Raw genomic sequence first — 20,670 nt, 5'->3', positions numbered from 1 at the left:
AATAACAGAGCACAAGACAACCCTACACACATATTGATATCAACACAAGCCCCTTTAAGCCTGCAGAGTTTTACAAAATCAGGGTGATTTATTGCATAGTGGAATAATTCTGACCAAAATACTTTAAAAATTGAAATAATTCAGGAATAAATTTTTTCCCATGCTTCAGAATTAAGTCACTAATCAGAAATACTTGAGGTTTCTGTATACTTTAGATAAGTTTGAGGTCTGTTCGTGATCTTATCCTTACATAAATGGATACTTAAATATCACTGGTTTTATTAAATTTAACACCATATGTAAAGACTCTGCTATATTTCATCCTGGTGCTAATTCTCCATTAAAATTAGTGAAAAGTAGGCATAAAATTCTACTAAATAAAAATCCTGGAGCCCTAGCACCCAGTTGGCATTATTATAATTTTCTGTCTGGGGTCTGGATGAAGTACAGTAAAGTCTGTAGAATATAAATAGATTTTTATTGAACTTCAAGAAAATGTTAATAATGCAAATCAATAACACGGAGTGACTGACTTATCTCTCTGTTCAGCTGGCCATGGACACTGTAGTCCCTATTCCTCTGAGAGTTTCTGTGTTCGTGACAGTTTTGCAGTGAGTTTCTCAATGTTTCTAGTTTGCCATCTGAGGGTCAGAACCTACGTGCTCCCAATGGGATATAATTAGAGATGGCCCAAGGAGCTGGAGAAAACACTGCAGGTAATCCAGTCTGACAATATGCTGAGGAGAGCAGCAACACAGACGCATGGGAGGTGAAGTTCAGAATATTTGGTGGGAAATTATCAGTCAGTTAAGCAGCTGGATGATGGTTTTGGATTTCAGTAATTAGCCATAGCCATGACATCCTATAACCTTTGTGATTTTCATGCAGTTAATGCATGAATATGTAGAAATAAACCTTTTATTTAGGTAGACTCAGTTTTATCTCAGCTTGGTTTTGTAAATGTTGAGAGATGACAACCTTAGCTGGAATCCATCAGTGTAGCAGGTGCTCAGCATCTATGGAAATCAGTCTCACTATGAAATATTAAATATATATCCAGGACTTGAGTATAAATAATTTAACAAGAAGACCTGTACTCCCTTTTATCCTTTTGTATATATTAAAATTAATTCCAGACAAGGTAAACTGAATGCGACTGAATGCCTGAACCCTTCATATATGTCAGCATTAAAAATCATATTTCTCCTTCTTCTTTTCTCTTCATTCTCCCCCACTTTTCTATAAACTTCTTTTTCTAACTCTGAATACTAGAGAACAAGTGATTTGAGCTGCAACCTAAAAATCAGATTTATCTGAGAAAAATTGGATGCATTTTCAGAATCAAGATTTTTTTTTTGTAAACATATTTGGTGCCAAACAATAGCAAATAACACAACACCAATGTATTTTAATGTACTTCTACCATCTGGATGGTTTTCAGGATTCCTCCCTGTATTTGCAGGACTGATGAAATGAATGTTTATTTTCTCTTCCATCACTCCCACTGATCCAAAATAGCATCAGGAAAATCACACAGATGTTTGCTTATGAAGTGTGCCTTATGGGCAGTTGTAGCAACCTCCTTATTTGCTGTGTCTAAAAAAAGGAAATCCTTTGGACTAATGACATTGAACTTATGGGGGTTTTAGTCAACTTCCTCCATAAAAGTGTGTCACAGTTTAATTTCATACCCACTGTGAGATCTCAAACAAATGGAAATAATGTCTTGTATCCATGGTAACAAATGAGACACACTTTACCTGATTTTGAGATGGAAATGGAATTAACTTGTCACTGCTGCATAGGTGGTATTGCCTTCAGTTTATTTCTATATGAGAACACACATACCAAGAAGATCACTTTTTGAATGGTTCTTTTTCCAGCAGTGTTTGGTACTCTCTAAAAAAGTCTGTGATCACAAGAAAGGATGTTTTAGTTGTAACTATTTTTGCAACACTTCACAGCACAGCTGTAAGAATTTTTTTAATCTTGTCTCTCTGTCTGAAATGTTTTACCAGATACATGGCTATAGGTAATACAGAAAATATCACCTAGTAGTGTTGCTTAATGCTTGAAATTATAAGGCTCAATTTTCAGTGGGTATATAATTTTTCCAAATTTTAACCATTTAGTTTAGCATGTTCCATGTGGAATATCAAGCAGAATTCTTTTGAAAAAAAATCCTCAGCAAAATCTTTCAGCCTTTCCAAGAACAAAGTATGAAAAATATACTTTTATTATGTATTGTCCATCAAATACATTCTTGAAGAAGTGCACTTGCCACCTTTATGCTTTGAAACAAAGGCTCAGAGTTTGACAGTGAGTGTCTATTGAATTAATGATGTGGTTTCCAGATCCTTTATACAATCTGTCTGAAACTGACAGTGTTAGCAAGCCTTTGAAAATATGTCAGTTTGCCACACAGGAGATGACACTCATTACCATGTGTTCTGGTAAATTTTAGATTTTTGCTGGTCATCCAGGATTGTTCATGAACCACTTCCATAGCACAGCCATGAGTGCAATGTTTTAAGCTTCAAGTTGTCCTAAGTCCACAGAGCACATCTCCTTTAGCATGACTCTAATTTAACAAGTTAGCTCTACCTTTTTTGTCAGGCTTAACTGGCCAAGGTATGGGGCCATGCTTGTACAGCTGTGCTGATTCCTGAACTGATACATTCGCCAATAGGCTAGTAATTCTGCATGGTGCTCCACTGCATCATGTAAATGTAGGATAATGTTCTTTCCTCTCATAACTCCCTGAACATGATGGGCTGAATTTAGCTCCTGCAGGCAGGGGTGTCATCCACAAATCCCCATTTAAATCATGCTTCCATCTATGTTGTGTCCACTAAATGTATACAAGTGCCTACAGTTCTGCTATTGTACATTCTGGGGTGTGTCTTAGACACTTAAGAGGCACCTCATTGTCCCCCTTCCCTAAGGGGCCTGATTTACCAGCTGGGCTTGGGATCATGCTCCTAACACACAGTGGCAGCACAGGCTCCCCTTTGCTGGCGGTGGTGCATTAAAGCCCACCCATGGGGTTATTGCAGCAGCAGGGGATGCACCGCAGTGCCTCTCTTAAAATTAGTGCTCGAGCTGGAAAGCAAGAACAAAGGGAACAGTCATGTGTGAAGGGTGTCGGGCTGGCATGAAGGCTGACACACTGCTGTGAGTGCCACCAACTCAGCTCGGGGTGTCTCAGCACGAGACAGCAGGCCCTGCTGATGGCCCACATGGGTGTCACTCTGATGCAGTATGATGGAAGCCCACTTTTGTCCTCTTTTCTCTTTCTCCCCAGACAATACCAGTTTAATGTGAATTGCAATGCAGATTGTGAACATTCAGAAGCCAGGAGCTGCCAGAACCACTGCCTGTGCATTTTGCATTTTATACCTCAGAGACCCTTCCCCATTTGGTGCTGCAGGCAGAGAGTACACAGTTAATCATCACCTGTTCAATACCTTCCTGTCCTTGCTGTTCAATATGCAGCTCAAGGTCTTTCTGCAAAGGCCACATTGCTCCTGACATTTCCTGCCTACTGAGGACTATCTTTTGCAGTTTACTAATAATTTAACATGTAAAATAAATAGCACATGCATCTGAGACTGATACACTTTTTTTAAAGGGCTCTGATAAATGCCAGATGAGTAGCAATCATAAAATCACAGAATCAGGTTGTAAAGGATCTTTAAGATCATCAAATCCAACAATTAACCCAGTACTGCCCAGTCCACCTCTAAGCCATGTCCCTAAGTACCACATCTACACATCTTTTAAATACCTCCAGGGATGGTGACTCCACCACTTCCCTGGACAGCCTGTTCCAAGGCTTGACAACCCCTTTTGGTGGAGAAATTTTCCCTAATATCCAGCCTAAACCTCACTTAGGGCTTTCAGTGTTCATGCAGGGTAGGACAGCTTTGTCTGTGATATGCCTCACTTTTGTGGTTGGGAGGGTAAGAATTGCTCTTGGAATGCTTTGCAATTCATTGCTCCCTCAAAGGAGGGTGGTCAGGGTACATATTTAGTGATGTGGGGAGCACACATTTTCCACAGTACCATCACTGGGAGACAGATTACGACCCTTTTGTCTAATTGAGGTGTCACAAGAGGCATCTATCAGCTTTTACAGCAAGATCATGTACCACTAAAATATAGTAACCCTCCTGAGTAGAAAATCCAAATGTAACTAGTGTTGGCCTCACTATGCTGCCTTTGAAATTAATTGGATTTCTACCATTCCCAGCCATTGGAGCAGAGCCAATCCATTTTCAGATGGAGCTAGCAGAACTTTTTTTCTACAAGCAAAGATGGCACCACTCAGGTCTTTCCTTCCCTTTTTTTCTTACCTTTTTCTCATACAAGTAGTAGAACTGACTATTGCCATGTTCCACTCTCTTTCAGTGGGAGCAGGGACAAAAAGAACATTTCTGTGCAGGAAGTTGCAACAGACAGTAAGGTAGGGCATCGTGAGGCTTTTTTTCCTCGTCAATCTTTTAACCAATCTAACACCTATTAACTTCCAACACCTATTAACTTCCAATAAGCCTCAGCTGGCATTGAGGTCTGCAGGTCTCAGATCCTTTACATGTGTTGTTAATTGTCACAGCCATTCCTTTCTGTCACATACAAACGTTCTGAAATGTCAGAAGCCACAGACAGAGGTGCTGGTGGCTGAAAATTGCTGAATCCGGTGCTGCGTGAATGCCATGGCCATTATAACAATGATATACCTTTAAATATACAGGTTCTAGTAGCAGTTTAGTGCTGAAATTAGGATCATTGTTGAATAGATAGAGCATGTTACGGCTATATTTATTAATACAGCCTAGGTGCAAAGGAGATTTGTAGCCTTTTTTTATTCCATCTACCTCTTGCTCACCAAACATCTATTCAGCATACAACCCAACCAATGTACTTATGCACAACTATAAACTGATTCTTCTCCAAAGCAGCATTAAAGAAGAGTAAATATAAGAGATAAAAAAAAAAAAAAAATCCCTTTTATGTGCATTTTACCTGGTAAATAAACAGGCCAGAATAATTACATTGGAAATGTTCTTAATTGCTACTCTTGTAGTATGAATTGCAGTTAGATCTTTCTTTTTACCTGTAAAAGTGGCACTGGAGTAGTAATGGCACTATTGATAATCTTAAGGGGAATGGATACAAGTGAAGTGTGAGGGACTGGACCCGACATCCAGATGTTCACTTCCAGGCCTGTCCCTTCTCTCACCCAGTGGCTGATATTTGAAAACTGTTTAAGAAATATGTGATCTTCCAGGAGAGAGAGAAATGTTCCCATAAGTGTTATTTTTGTTCTTTTGTGCTTTTCAGGGCTCTGTACAGTCCAATCCATGTCTAAACTTCCAGAAAACACTTACTCTTTCTGATTATATTAAAAAAATAAAAGGAGCAGCTGGCAATTAAGTGCTATTTATTTACCAGCTCTCAGACAAGCCAAATGGGTTCTCTTCTCTGTTTAACAACCTTTCTTTATTGAAAGTAGTGTTTGATTTCCCACTTCTGCAACCACCACTTCAATAATATTAGGGGAGTGTAAATAAGGGCCCACAAATACTTTAAGCACCATATTCCCGACAGCTTTTCTAGTGGTAAGATGAAGGCAAGTAGCATCTTTTTGCCTGCTAATGCTGGCAAAGCTAGACTGAGATTGGCAGCAAGAATAAACCCTTCATAGAGAAATAATTGGGTGCACACATTTTATTTAAAATATGAAATAAATCAACTAATATCTTCATTAACATGCTTGTGTAGTCTAGTGGTGGTGAAGGACAAATCTTACAAGTTTTACAGTCCAGTGATCTTAAATGAATTTTTTAAAAGGTCCTAAATACTAGCATGGGCTTGCTGATTAGAATTTCCAGATGTGTTTGATGCTATCAGTGCTAGGAACTCTGTTTCCATTACTAGGAATTGTGTTTCAGTGGGAATTACACTGGGTAAATAGATTCTCTTCCATAATATTGTTCTAATTAATTTTTTATTACCCATCAAAATAAATAAAATATTTTTTTCTTGAATAGGAAGTCAAAATGTAAAAGATCTGGTTTGGTTTGATTTGTTGAGGAAGGGCATGCTGTATCATGCTCATTTTCGGTCCCATGGAAGAAGAGATGGGACGACACTGCTCAAGTGCCTTTAACTGGTGAGGAGTTACCCACAATGGACAGTACGGGTGAAAGGCTGGAGAAGATGAAGAGGTAGTGACTAGATGATCATGTCTTCTTTTGACTGTGCATCATTCAAGGTGCCAACTTGTTGCCTTGTAGGACAGATATGAGGGCAGAGGGAACATGACGCTCATTTGGGATCAGCCCGCTTTCTTTCATCAGGATCAGGATCCACTTGCCTGCTGTCAGTAAAGTCGAGGGCTTTGTAATATTCCAATCACCTCATTTAGCAAAGGTAGGAGGGAGCTTTATTGATGAGGTGCAATGGGCTTTGCTCAGGCTCCTCCCCTTCACAGGCCTTGTGTAATTTGCTGTGAAACCCAGATCCCAGAGAGGGATCCCTGATGCTATAGTGCTAAGTGTTTTATTTGTAAATTTAAAGATTCTGAGAGGATTCTGTAAGGTTCCTAAGGACTTGGTCTTGTCTTCATTTGCTGCAAAATTCTGTACCTGACTGAAGAAAACATGTCTTTCTTGACAAGTAAGAGGTATACTTGAAAATTACTTGGCAGAGGAAAGCTGTAGACTGTCTCTTAAACCATTCATTGCACCACCCACGTTCTCCTTTGCTGCCCAACCCTTAACACTGCCTCTTGTAGCTGGTGTGGCTGAATTGCTAAGCCTTGTAGAAACAAAAGAAATTGACAGCTAATTCTCTGATATCTATTGGCTACTCTCTGGAGTCCTAGAAGAACTGAAGTCAGAAGGTATACCTGAAGGTCATGTACATCTCTGCTCAAAACAGGGCAGTCTCTGGAGTTGTCTCAGTTTTGTTCAGGACCTTGTCCAGCTATGGTCTCAGTACCCCCAAGGATGGCGAGTCCACAGCTTCTCTGAGCCCTTGTTCAAGAGGTTGGCCACCCTCACTGTGGAATATTTTCCTTATGTATAATAAAAATGATTCTTGCTGAATATGTGTCTATTTTTCCTCAACCCTTACTCAAGAAAAGCCTGACTCCACCTCCTCTGTAACCTCCCCTTGGTAGTTTCAGTGTGTGTCTGTGTCCATCTGCCTGTTTTTTCTTCTGGTTTATTTCTTAGGATACAGGCCTGCCTGCACCTCCTCTGGGCACTGTAGAGCTGTAGGACCTCTGTAGTCAGTCTAATAGCAGGGGAAAGGAAGAATGGCAAACCCCTCCCTAAGGAGGTAGCTGGACAGATTTGTTCTTTAGTGCCACCACATGCATTCACGCATCAGGTGTGTGTCCAGCTCCCCGGACCCCTCTGTGGTGGTTAACCTGTGGAGCAAACATATTCAGCATGGTCTTTGCCTCTGGCCAAAAAGCCAGGAAAACTCACTTTGCAGGTGAATGCTCATCAGGCAGGAGCTGGGCTGTTCATCCACGTGCAGCTCTTCACCAGCCCTCTTTCATCATTGCAAACCCCATGATCCATCCAAGTAATGCCATCCATACAGCCAGGGACACAGCAAGTCCCAGAGAGCTGGCACGGATGAGAAGCATTGCACGATTACACTGTGTTTCTCTTTAATCCCTTAAAAAACCCAAACCCACAATCATACTCTTTATTTTAAGAATGCCTTGCTGCAACATGGCTAACTTCCTTGAGGGCTCATTTCTAAAGCTTCTTTGACTTGTCTTTCACATTCTCCTGTTTCCTTGGTGATTTGTCAGGCCTCATCAGCGTCTTGTTACTAATGCATATTTGCTCAGCTGGGAAGTCACTTTCTCATTATTCAAGCCTGCCATGTGCTGGCCATTTGTGATATGAAATCTCGTCTGTCTTGCAAGAAGAGAAAGACACTCTTCCAGACAGTCCATGGGAGTACTGGGAGAGGGATTTGAATTTTTATTTTGCAAATGCTTGATTTCACTTTAATTCATTATTTCTTTTCCTCCTACCTAAGGAAGGTTCTGAAAGGAAACATTTACCATCCTTCCTCTCTGTATTTGTGAACAGCTTTTAAGAATTTTGAAATATTCATTTCCTTGAAATTTTTGTCATTTTCCATTTGACAAACTCTTAACTTCTTTTTCTTTATATAAAATAAAGTTAGAAAAGATGGAACAAGGTTTTACTTGGGGAAAAAAGTGCACTAAAACATCAGAAACTGCTATCATAAGTGAGTGCTTTAATTTTTAGGTGAACTCTGCAGTCATTTAAATGCCTGTGTTTTCATACTTTTCAGATCTCTGATTCTAGTGTTGTAGTTTAGGGGAAAGGACCTCACTTTCGCACAAGTGAGAACCGCTTCCCAGGTTTACTGGTTTACATGTCTGCCTTGGTTTCATTGGGATTGAAAAAAGTAGCCTTGGTTGGCATACAGCCTGCCTATTTGAGACACATAAGTTTCACTCTCTTTTTAGGCACTTGATGAATCCATTTTTCCTGTATAGGGATATATTTCCTATAGGTAGTGAGTGGAGAGTAATATGAATATGTTTCTCCTACACTTTATATGGGCAGGAGAATTCAGTTTGCCTGAGTTCACTGGGTGTTGAAGATGACCATTCAACTGAGTTGGCTCAGTTAAACTGTGTAAGAGCATCCATCTTTGGCTGATACACTGATTTCAGAGACATTTGCTGCAGATCATTTCTGGACACTGCAGCTACGCCACAAATGGGAGAGTTTGTGCTTCCTTCCTCTGCCTGAACAGGCTGGGTTGGCTGAAGTTGCCTGCACAACCTATGATCGACGTCAGCACTCCCACCCCAGAGGTGTTCTTTTGTCTGCTCCTCTTTACTGACCTTTCTTTAAGGTCTTTGTAACCTTTTCATACTTCATTTCAAGCAACTGTAGAGAAAATCATAAACAAAATAGCAGGGGCAGGACCATTCAGCAGTATATCTGCTAAACTTGTGGCAAATGCTGGTTTTCCTTTTTCATTATTCTGTCAGCCTTACAACATCCTAAGTACAGCCTCAGGCTCTGCGGTCGCTTCTGATCTGCCTCCCTTTTCTTTGCATGCAAAGTTGATGGCTTCATGCTGGAAATCATGCTTTCCTTATGGGATCCTTGTCTGTCCTACTAGGCTTGGGGTGCAACTACATTTCTAGGTATGTCCATAATTTATATTCAAATGCATGTTGCCTTTTGGGGAGCAATGAAGAACTGTGGGCAGGGAGGAGGAGAGGAAAGAGAAGGAGTATTTCATAGCTGCAGAGTGCTACACAACAGCAAGCTATTACTTTCCCTTTAGGACTTCTCATATATTCCAAGGCAGTGTGTGCTGTTCAGTTGTTAGCATTCTTGGCCACACTGGCACTGCATTGTACACAGCCTGAGTAATTCAGCTGGCTTCAATAATTCCATCTATATTTAATGTTTCAGAAGCTGCAAAGATTGGTTTAAGATGGTAATTTTCTGCCTGTGCTTTTGAGATCTATGCAATATGGGTGGTACTGAACTGTCTGTGGCAGGCATTCAGCATTGGAGGTGGGAATGTGTGAAAAAAAATCAAAATAAAACACACACCCTCTTCCGCCCCACATAATGAAATTAGCTACCCACTTATTATGTACAGGGAGGATTTGGTCCTCATGAACGAAGGAAGCTTAGCACAGGATAGTCATATCCTACCGTTTCTACACAGAGCAGTTCCAGAGTTACCACTGGGAGGTATGTCGTGTGTTTTTTGCAGGGGTCTAAAATGCACTGATTGATCTCTGGAAAGACAACCAGGAGGTTAATTCTTTTTGCTTTCCCATCTCCTCTCTGGAAATACCATATTAGTAATGTCTACAAGTCTGATCTGGTCCTACTACACAGCTACATTTCATAGTGTCAAGCTGACAGCCATGGTGACAAACACTTTTGGTTGCACATAGACCAGCTGAGCTTCCAGACTGCTACTGGTGGAGCTCTACAGGTGTCTCTCTTCAGGATCATCAGATATGTGATGAGCTCTGTGATGTGCTTTTCTGCTTCCTGACACTTGGATTCTGGTTCAGGGAAAAGACACTGGCATAACATGCAGGGCACTCTCACAGACCCAAAGAATTGCACACAGAAATAAGAGCCAGGTATTTCCTGGCTGTTCAGCCATGAAATCAGTCCTTTGCCTGATGAAACTGGGGAACTGCTGTCTGAATGTCATGGCTGTGTCACAAAGCTGGGGACATCAGGTCTTAAAGGCAACGGCCAGAGATGTGAGACAAGATTGAAAGAACATACACTTGTATAGCTGTGGTGACCACAGGTGTGGTAGGTGGGTTTCCTACACAGGGAGACTCTGGCAGAAAGCCTGTGTGAGATGGCAAAGTAGGTGGAACAGTATCAGACAGCATAATCATTAAAACCAAGAATATTTTTTTATTTTGATTGACTGTGGTATATGCTTGCAAAAAATTTGAAGGGCAGAAGAAATATCTATAGGATCAATTTTTAATAAGCACATATATGTATGAAAAATAAAGTAATTCTGAATAATTAATACCTTCATCTTGGCATCATTCATTATAATCTTTATGGAAAGGCTGTCTGTTTATAAGCAGGCATGAAAGCAGTCCCTGTTATGAAATTGTCTCATCCCTGCCAGTGTAAGATCCTCTTCCCATTTGCTTCTAACTTTGCCAAACATCACGTGTTTGTGCTGAAATTTTTCAGGCTGTTCATCTGTCTTCGGCTGATATTATTTTCAGTCACATTTATTTCTTCATTTTCCAAAATAAGACTAAAAGAGAAAAATATGCTGTTTGGCAGGTATAACTCCTTACAACTTCTTGGTGCCAGCATCAACTGCTCAGGAAAAAGAAATATCCAAACTTGACCTATGCAAAATTAGCAGGTTCTGCAGCTTTTAGAGATAAATATGAGGGAGAGAAAAAGAAACTTAAACCCCCAAGGGATGGCTCCAAATTTTAAATAAGTTTGACATCTTTGGGGATTGAACGGGAAGGTCCCGGTCCTGTGAATGAAAAACCTTATGCATGACTGGGAACAGGATACCTCAGTTACAATTACTCTGCTTTCCACCCCTGTGAAAATAGGACGCACTTACTGTCTTTGGAGCCTATGCACACACAGTAAACCTTCAGAAGTTGACAGTTTAACCACTAAGACTGCTAGAAGGTTTTGTCTCATATCAAGCACTTTGTAGCTCATACTCCAATGAGAATGCACACTCTTTTACCCCAGGGAAACTGAGAATGTTGGATACTTTCCTGGGATTCCTGTTCCTTGCTGGTCCAGAGCCAAGTACAAAGATTCAGAGCATCACATCTCTCTCTCTCTCTTTCATGCTCTTACTGTCTTCCACACCAATTCCTCCCATGCTTGGACAGTTTTGGGAAAATAGCCTTAAACACAAAACCGGAAAAGTCAGGATCAAAGGAAGAGGTATATAATTAGACTAAATCACAGTGGGAGATCACAGTGGGAGATGTGAAAATAAAACAGTGGAAATTTGTGAGCTGATCCACAGTATGTAAAACATGGCCATGGAAGAACCATGGGGAGGGGGTGGGTGGGATGAAGAAGGAAGTTTTAGTTCAGTTGTGTAAACAAGTTCAAACCTTGGTTTCTTCTTTGCAACAGTCATTCAGCAGTGAAAGGTTATTCAGGGGCAAGATGAACTGAAAACTCACTTGGGATCTTCTCAATGTGAGTTGTTCAGAAAGACGGCCTGTAGGGTTTCTCCCAGAAGCTCAAGTAAAATTTTCTCAGCCAGGATGAAGGTGAAGTCTGGCCACACGCTGAGATATAACTGCTCTGAGAAGACTCTGAAATAGGGGCAAAGACTCCATTCTTATAATGTGTTCAGGTGTGTGAGGTCAAACAGGTTGCAGCTGCAAAAGAGAGCTATTAGGTGACACATCTGCTTATCAAACCTCAGGTGTTTCAGCTAGTGACCCTTGAGAGGACTTATGGTATCTTTCTGGTGTCTTGTGTTCTCTGCTTCTCTTCTGAGAACTGGAGTTCATTCTTTCTAAATTGCAGACATCAGCTAGAAGTATCCTAGGTGAAACGTAAAGGTATGTTATAACGAGTTTGCATGGGATGACTAAATGGTCCCTTTTGCATGGGGACCTGCATGGCTATCAGTGTGTGACCTGTGGCAGAGTACATAAATCCAGTGTCTTCTGAAAAAGTAGGAGGTAGTACCCAACAGGCAAGATGAACACACACCTGTTTGAGAAATGCAGAAGCAGAGCTTCCCACACAAAAGTTGGTTAGGTATGAGCCTCAGTGGAAGAGACCTAGTTATTTCAGGGAAAAATCTTGAGATGTGAAATGCTCTTGTGCTGTGGTAGAGTGAAAACACATACCAGAATGTCTCTTGAAGGCTCCCAGGGAGCAGTCCAGGCAGCATGATCCATCAAAAAGCTAACCAACCCCGCTGGACTGTAGAGTGTGTGAGATATAATCAGACATATACCCACGTGTATTTTTACTTCAGTGGCTGAATTAATCCATCATACTGATGTTCACTTACAACAGAAATATACTACCAGTAACTCCACCAGTCCTTGAAATGTCATGTATTTCCAAGAAACTCTGAAAACAATGCTGACACCATGTCCTTTGATGCCTGGGACTTCCAGTGCAGTGGAAGAAGGCCAAGACTTTTTCTAGGTTTGGTATCTGTAACTTACCAAGATGCTGAACACCTGCAACATCAATTTGAGTCAGCCACCAGCCCTAAGCACAACCATAAACTAAGCTTTAGATGTAGGTACATGGTTAGATCAGTAATGCATGTTAGTAAAGCAATTAGTAGTTCAATTAGTCCTTTAAATGGAGTGTGATTACAAGCAATATGTTGCCCCAGAAAATCATAGTTTCCTCTCTTGTTCACTAAGAGAAAACACATAAACTCTTCTCTTAACCTGTTTGTCTGCTGTTGCCCTTCATCAGTGTCTAACATTGTTCACATCAATACAGAAATATATAACTATTTCAGAATTAATTAAATCTACTGACCTGCTCTTGACAGTCACAATAAATCTATGCAGAAACTAAAGCTAGCCAAGACCATGGGACATGGGCTTTCAAATATGCTCCTTCATCCCAGAATTCTCTCCATAAAAATAGATTTTGGTCATAGCCTTTTGTTTTGACAGTAGATCAGCAGTCTTCCTGGCTGATATATTGATTGTAGGGCATCAGTCTTCCTGATCTAATAAAATATCACAGCACAAGACAAAAAAAAAAGGAAAGCTTTTGTCTTCTTGGCAAGCCAGTCTGAAAGCTTTCCAGAATATTGCTTTGCATAGAATGAAAATGGCTGTGGGCCAATGACTAATTACATTAACGGGCTGTGCTTTTAAATTATTTATGTACCATAGTGTTTACCCCAGTATTATTAAAACCACCACATATACTTCTACAAATAAGATTTTGGTTCAGATGAATGTGACAGTCACTCTGTGGGTGATATACTGTGCCAGGAGTTTCTACTTTAATGTAAAAAATAGCTTAATGCACATTAACAGATGCATTACTTGTGGAGCACTGCTGCAGAAGGAGATGCAGATGAAAATAATTTACCTCTGGTCCATTTAGACACAGCAGATTATGCAACAATAATAAATGTAGGAGCAGACTGAAAAACATTGTTTGAAATGAGGATTTGTCAAACTGGGGATTTTAAACTGCTTTGAATCCAGACAATGCTAACCAGAAACTTCTTTTCTTTCTGCAGCAATTGCTGAGCATACAGGAAGAATTAAATAACAAAAAATCTGAACTGGAGCAAGCAAAGGAAGAGCAAACGCATACACAAGCAATGCTTAAAGTCCTGCAGGAACAGGTGAGTGATTTTGGCAGGAGAAAAATGCTGGTTTAGGCATGCTAAGGGGAAAGAAGGTGAAACCATTAGCTCTGAAAGTCTCATGGCCTCACCTCCAAAATCAGTAAGAGTCTGACCACAGAATATGCTGTGAGCAAGACATAACCTTATGTGGCCTGTCTGTCTGCTCTGATTAGGCTAACAGAGTTTGAGAAAACAGAGTGAAAATGGACCCTTGCTTTATGCTATCCAATATTGGATTTCATGTCTTGAGTAACATTTCCTCTCACATACTGTACATAGATATAAGGGATAAGTGGTTTTGCCCTGAATTTGAAAAAAATTTGGGGGGAATTAAATATACCCGAACCAAAACAGCTCTTCCTTTTAAGATTAGTATTGAAAAAACCATTTTGGCATCTCCTGTGTAATTCAAGCAGGTATGAGGTATAAAAACCTTATAGTGGCATTATCATAATGATCATTGCACTTATTTAAGCAGTGAGAAGAAAATCTCTGTAAATGTGATTATCCCACCTTCTTTGATACTAAGGTGTACTATGACACAGAGAAGTATATTTGATAGTATTGTTTTATAAGGATGGTAAGATGGATAGTTACACAGCAAAAAGCAAGTCTGGTCCTAAAGCTGTAAATCTAGAGAAAAAAGAGTGCATTGTGTGCAAGCACAGTGTGCACAAATACATGTTGTCTGTATAGACCACGGGGCTTGGTCATACTGAAATTGAAAATCCCCACTTGTGCTGCACAGGCACAATCCTTGATTTGAGACCTTATTTTAACTCTTTCTATATAAACTTTCAGCTAAAATATTTGATGGCTTGGTTAAGTATCTGCAGTTTAAGGTCTGTGGGATATGAATTGCTTAGGTGGCAGAGATTCAAAATACTGATGGTTCTTATATTCAAGATTTTTCATCATGTATGTCTGAATATGTCTGCAGACAGATGTATACATTTAATATACACATTAGGAAAAGTAAATTATGTTTATTTCAGATTTTTTTAATGTTCATTATGAAAGCTGGGACATTGTTCCACATTTAACATTTATCTTTGAACATATCTGATGACAAATATATTCTACAAACTAGTAATTTAGATTCTGGAAGCTTTTACATTCAGATACATATTCTTAGCACTTATGGTCACAGAGATAACCTATAAAAAAGCTGAGGCAAGACTGTAACACAGAAAATGCCATGAGGAAGAATGGATTTGGTAATGACAGAATCTTTATGAACACAGATTCCACCAGATCTCTTGAGTTAATTGCATCTCATTTCCATTTTCACATGGCTTTCAAGGTACAGCATTATGAAATGCTTTTAAAAAAAAGAAGAAAAAAGAAATTGCATGAAATTATTTTACATCTTTGTAGCAATTATATGCTGCAAAAACATGTAGGAAGATCTTGCAATGTGAGGCCCAGTAGGGACCACCAGGGCAGACTTCTGAATCTCTGCAGACTCTTGCTAATTGCGAATCAAATGTGCACTCATGCTAGGCAGACAGGCGAAACAGTAGCTGGAAGAAAGACAGGGTGGATCTGCATTTCTCTTGAGAATTAGCTCTGAAACGCGCCTAAGGCCAAGACTGTAAGTAGCCAGAATTCCTAAGGAGTGCTAGGCAGTCAGTGTGCTCCTCCAAGAAACCTGAATGTGTTCCAAAAGTTTCCAGAGCAGCAGAAGCCCTAGCAGTAATGACCCCCACTTGCCAAGACTCACAGCTTTCCTTTACAAGCACCACAGCTTATCTGTGTGTTTTATCCACAATGGGTATTGAAAATCATCCAGCCGAGCCAAGTAAATAGAGCATTTCTTTCAAAAAATAAATAGCACAGGACTCCTGCCTTGACTTTATGGCTTGTTTTTTGTGATAGGTTTGCAAAAAATTGCCTTTTTATCCCAAGCTGGCAGAAGAATCCTACCCTGCCTCACTGAGGGCATGTTTGCATGGGGAGGTGCAGCTGTGTCTGAGCATGGCTGCCCACACACCCACCCAGCCACATCCAGGCTGGGATATCTTGCTGGGAGAGGTCCTGCTTGCTGTTGCACCATATTACATTGCCATAGTCAAAAGGCTTCTAAATCAGATCCAGCATGTGGCTGTCAGCTCTGGTTGTCTGAGGGATTCATACCTGCTGGTTTGAGTCAGGCCTACCCCCCCATAGCATTAGATTTATCAGACACTTCTGACTTGTCATCCCTTCTCCTTCTAGGCAGGCCCCTGGTTGTTACTGGCACTAGCTCTGTGTGTTGCCTCAGCACACTTTCCACTGCTAACGTCACACTCGCCCCTGACTTGCCCTGGAATCAGACTAGGGGGCAAGGCAAGTCCTGTTTTTCCAATATTGTACATTTTTCTGAGCCTCCTATTCTGACATTTCTCTATTTAGCATGTGAGAGGAGATTTAATTTAAACATTAATTTAGAAAAACCTATATTGGGGGACAAAGGGACCTCACCCCTTTAGCCTGTGCTAAAGTGCTGCACACTTTCTAACCTTAAGTTTTCCATCATTATCTCCAATGGTTCACTTCCACCTCTTCCTGCAGAAGTCCTAGTCTTGGCATGGATGCAAACACATTCTTGCCTGAGCTCTGGCTCAGAGCATGGTGTGCAATAAAAGAGATGGAAAGGCTCAAGCATCCTCTCTGCATTATATTAACTGATGAAGCAGTGCCAGGGCAATAATGCTGGGAAACCATGGTGGTGTGAAAGCCTGCAAGACCAAAGTAGGCTACAGGCTGAGCCCAGTCTCCCATCAAAACCACGAGTGGCTGATGGGGACGTGGCATGTCACCAGCAGAGCACATTGCCAAGGACCCACAGTCACCAAGGGGTGAAAGCACTTTATCAACCTGGAAAGGCAAAGCGTAAGTAATGAACAGCACTCGTCGAGCACTCAGGAATTACTGGCATTAGCATGCAGAACAGTTTTACAAAACCAAGCATGCTCTCCTGACCTCCTATTCAGATTAGTAACTCAGCTGAACCCAACAGGACTGCTCAAATTGGGTGAATTTCTATAATGAAGAATTGCCAGAATCAGGAAACAGCTCTTTCAGTCACACTGTGATGCATAAATACATTACATAGATACCTAATTCTGGTGCTTGGCTGGAAGTAGCCATCTCAGCTCATTCCTACCAGCTATCCTCACAGTGAGGTGGTTTCAAAGGATGGTTATTTTTTCAGTGTGGAGAAAACATGTAGCATTCATTGGAAATGCACCACCCTGCTGTCAGTATAAATTGCAGACTTCTTGAGGATTTTGAAAGATGAGCTTCAGTGAATTGAACCAGGAGACCTGATGATTTTACAGTCCTCAGATATCCTTTGTATGACTTTATCAGGGAGCGTTGCCCTCTTTCCATCATGACTGGTTTAGTGGCTTGAGCAGCAGTTCCTGAACTGGTACAGTTCACAGCCCTGCATACTAAAGTACAAACAGACCATGGCTTGCTTACCTTAATTGTCAGATTGGAAACTGAAAAGCTGGGAGCTGAATCACAATCAGTTCACCTATTGCTGCCACCAACATCCCTAGGATGGTAGTCCACCAGCACTTTTAAGTCAGACCCTAATCAACATATTAGTGTTCCGTTTCACCAGGATTTTAGGACTGTTGCCAATCAGAGGCACAGCTGTAGAATCAACAGTTACATCAAACCCAGCTTCTTTGGCAAAAAAGAAGGAATTCAGAGGAAAGTTGTGTTTATTGTGCCCCATCCCTCCCCTCTCCCTCCATCCCCCTCCTCCACATGATATCTGTTGTGAATTAAATTAGAATACAAGCATGACTCTTCAGAGCTTTACCTAAAGAGCAAATGATTCTGGGACTTTCATTTAAGTGTACAAACCTCCGTGGCTTATAGGCTAAGGAGAGCTGCAGTGTCTCCTCTTTGCTTTGTTTGCTCAATCACAGGATGAACGACAGCATATTTCACTGTGGCTCAAGATGTGAGCTGGGACTTTCCTTAAATCTCCTGAGAGTGATCTTTACATTTTGCAATGTAATCCTGGATTTTCCCCAAAAAGCTAATTCAGAGGGGGGAAAAAAGGTTTTTGTTCAGGTCATATATTTGCTGTGTCTCCTCAGTTCTTCCTGCCACTGGTTAAATAAAAGAGCTGTTCTTCACTTCCCCTCCTTTTCCATCATACCCAGGAGCCACGTCAGTTATTTAGATGCGTTGTCAGGAAGACAATGTAGAGTAGCACTTCGGCATCTTAGCTCAAAATATATCATTCAAAAGTAATCATTGGCAAAACACTATTTAGCTAGTGGCAACTTGCAAATATTGTAAAGTTTAAATTAATAGCAACAACAATGGGAAATTAAATTGTTTATTATTCTTGAGAGAGAAATCTGTGCACCTTTTATGTCTTGAAACTACTTTCTAATCTTATTATTTAAAAAATAATGACCTAGTCTTATTATTTTTCTTTTTTTTTTCTTTTTTTTTGCCAACCTATCAAGCCTTAAGTATGTTGGTTTCAAAGTGGTTTGAGCAAAAACTCATTAGAATTATATGCTCCATCTGTTTGTCTCATTGGAAGCTTTAAAAAATGCTCCTTCAAATAAATCAAAGATAACTGTGTGAAATAGTGAAGTAATGTGCTTGTTTTGTTCTGTTTTGGTTTTTTTCACTCTTTGCAGTTAAAAAGCGCCAAGGAATTAGCAGAAATCAATGGGCATGATGAATCTCAAGCAAATGTAGGTACATCTGTCTATGTATAGATTTAGTACACATATGTGTGTGGTCTCAAATTTACTATGGATGTCTTAAAGCTGATAGAATGGCTGAATGATTTGCACATCAGGTTTGAAGTGTCTGGGTTTTTTTCTTGAAGCCACAGGTTCAAATCCAGCAAACTTCATTCGAGGTAGATAAATTGGGTTCCATGCAATTTACTTTGTAGGATTTATTTGGATGAGACTTTAACAACCAATGTCCTACTTGCTATATGTGGGTGTTAAAGATACCATGGAAACGACTGCAAAAGAAATGCTTTTCCTTAGTGTCTTGTCCAGGATTATTCAAGCTACAAAGTTATACCATTTGTCTCTGTGGCTGCCCCCTTGCAGCTGGGCAAGCCTGGCCATATTTCAGTTCTGAGTGAAGTGGTTCATATATGTGTATAATTTTGATACAGTTAACTTGCACAAGAGGACAAAATTAATTCATTGAATCATTATTTTGTCCAACAACATTAAAGGACTCTTAAGGTCATGGTTTTTTTTAAACCTGCTGTCAAAGAAAAGAAAATGCTTCTGTTATTCCCTTAATGATTGCCATCAAAACAACCATTTCTATAAGGAGGAAAGAGAAAAAAAAGGGAAAGTTTCCTGCTATGTTTGTCATCCAAACCATGCAGTCTTGTGCTTTGTCATAAACATATGAATATTAAAACCAATTATATACAATATCTTCCTCCTAGCCAAGAGAACTAGCAACAGTTTAAACACTAATATATTTTAACATCTATTTTAGTCCGTGTGTTGTCTAACAGCTCAGTCACGAAAACAGTTTTATTTGAAACCGGAATGGAAGGCTCAAATTTTGTGAACTGCTTTGTGATAAGGAAATGTTGTCTTTGTGTTTTTAATCCTTTCCTAAATCTCATTCATTGCAATCCATTTCCGCAGTGAAGTCAATAGAGCCTCGTAGCTCTCAGCGTTTGGACAGGAGACATTCAATATTGTCTGATAGCTCCAACAAATCTGCAGCTGCAGTCTGTCTGCACAGTGTCCCATTGCCCCTTTGAAAGATTCTGTTTGCAAACTAAAAATACATTAATCCAATGATGATCTTGAAATACTCACATATGCTACGTAAAAACTTGTTGTTGTGTAATAGCTGCTTGCAGGTTTCCCAAAGGAAATCCTAAAGGAATATCTAAATGTAAGGCTTAGAAACTCTCTAAAAGAACTTGCTTCCTCAACAAAAATGTAGATGAAACAATGTTTTGCAGTATTGAAATATTTTAAAGGGAAATTACCTGAATGCTTCAACTTGTATCATTTCCGCTCATATGTAACTGGATAAACAGAAGCGCTTGAAAGGTTTTTTTATACAATATAAAGGTTGAAATAGCATTAAAGGGAAACATTTCAATTGTGTAAAGAGAGTGTTTCAGTACATCATTCCCAGATATCTAAACCAGAATATTTCAGAATCTTTGGTTAGTAGTAAATTTTTCAAAATGTAAGATTTTTATTCAGTTTGTAATTGCACAAGTTCCTCAAATGCCTGAATTTTCCATAGGATAGAAAGTCTATTTTCTGCCCCTCTTTTCCATGAGCTATTCCCAAGCCGATCTCATAGTAATATATGACTCTTAAGAATAGAAGTCAATACTTAGATTAATGGCAAAGAGGGAAACCAGATAGTTACAATTATTGAGTCACAGTCGCAGCCATGTATTCAACAATAATACCACCATGAAATCAGAGAAAGCACAGCAGTACAAATGGAAATAGAGAAATAGAGGGAAATAACTGATGTTAAAACATTTGCTACGATAACAAACTTTGTAAAATAGAAGCTGAAGTGCCTTTTAAACAATTGTCATTTATATGAAATATATAGCACTCAGGTGTTGTGCCTTGCAGGTTGTCTCCACATGTATTCTCAGCAGACTCCATGGATTTTGCCCCTGGCCACTGTGCAAATCAGGGATGATCAAAGGCTTGGTGGCTCCTATGTGGTTCTTAGTGAACTGTGATGCATATAATTGGATTAGGACATATT

At 40.0% G+C, this 20,670-nt stretch overlaps 1 protein-coding gene across 10 annotated transcripts in view; it reads left to right on the top strand.

Moving 5' to 3' along the window:
• The window catches only part of ENOX1 (ecto-NOX disulfide-thiol exchanger 1), a 289,993-nt gene that overhangs the window by 247,397 nt on the left and 21,926 nt on the right, over positions 1-20,670 (top strand). For 9 of the 10 annotated variants that reach the window (XM_017733589.1, XM_017733579.1, XM_017733583.1 and 6 more), the window contains 2 exons: positions 13,807-13,914; positions 18,576-18,632. In XM_017733589.1, coding sequence (XP_017589078.1) covers positions 13,807-13,914; positions 18,576-18,632 — 165 coding nt within the window. The remainder of the gene's footprint in view (positions 1-13,806; positions 13,915-18,575; positions 18,633-20,670) is intronic. The other variant, XM_017733588.1, reaches the window with a different exon arrangement.

The sequence above is a fragment of the Corvus brachyrhynchos genome, unplaced genomic scaffold (genome assembly GCF_000691975.1).
Source record: "Corvus brachyrhynchos isolate BGI_N302 unplaced genomic scaffold, ASM69197v1 scaffold202, whole genome shotgun sequence".
NCBI classification, from domain to species: domain Eukaryota; kingdom Metazoa; phylum Chordata; class Aves; order Passeriformes; family Corvidae; genus Corvus; species Corvus brachyrhynchos.
Note: the sequence above shows the minus strand (reverse complement) of the source record. Positions and strands in the feature narration are given on the sequence as shown.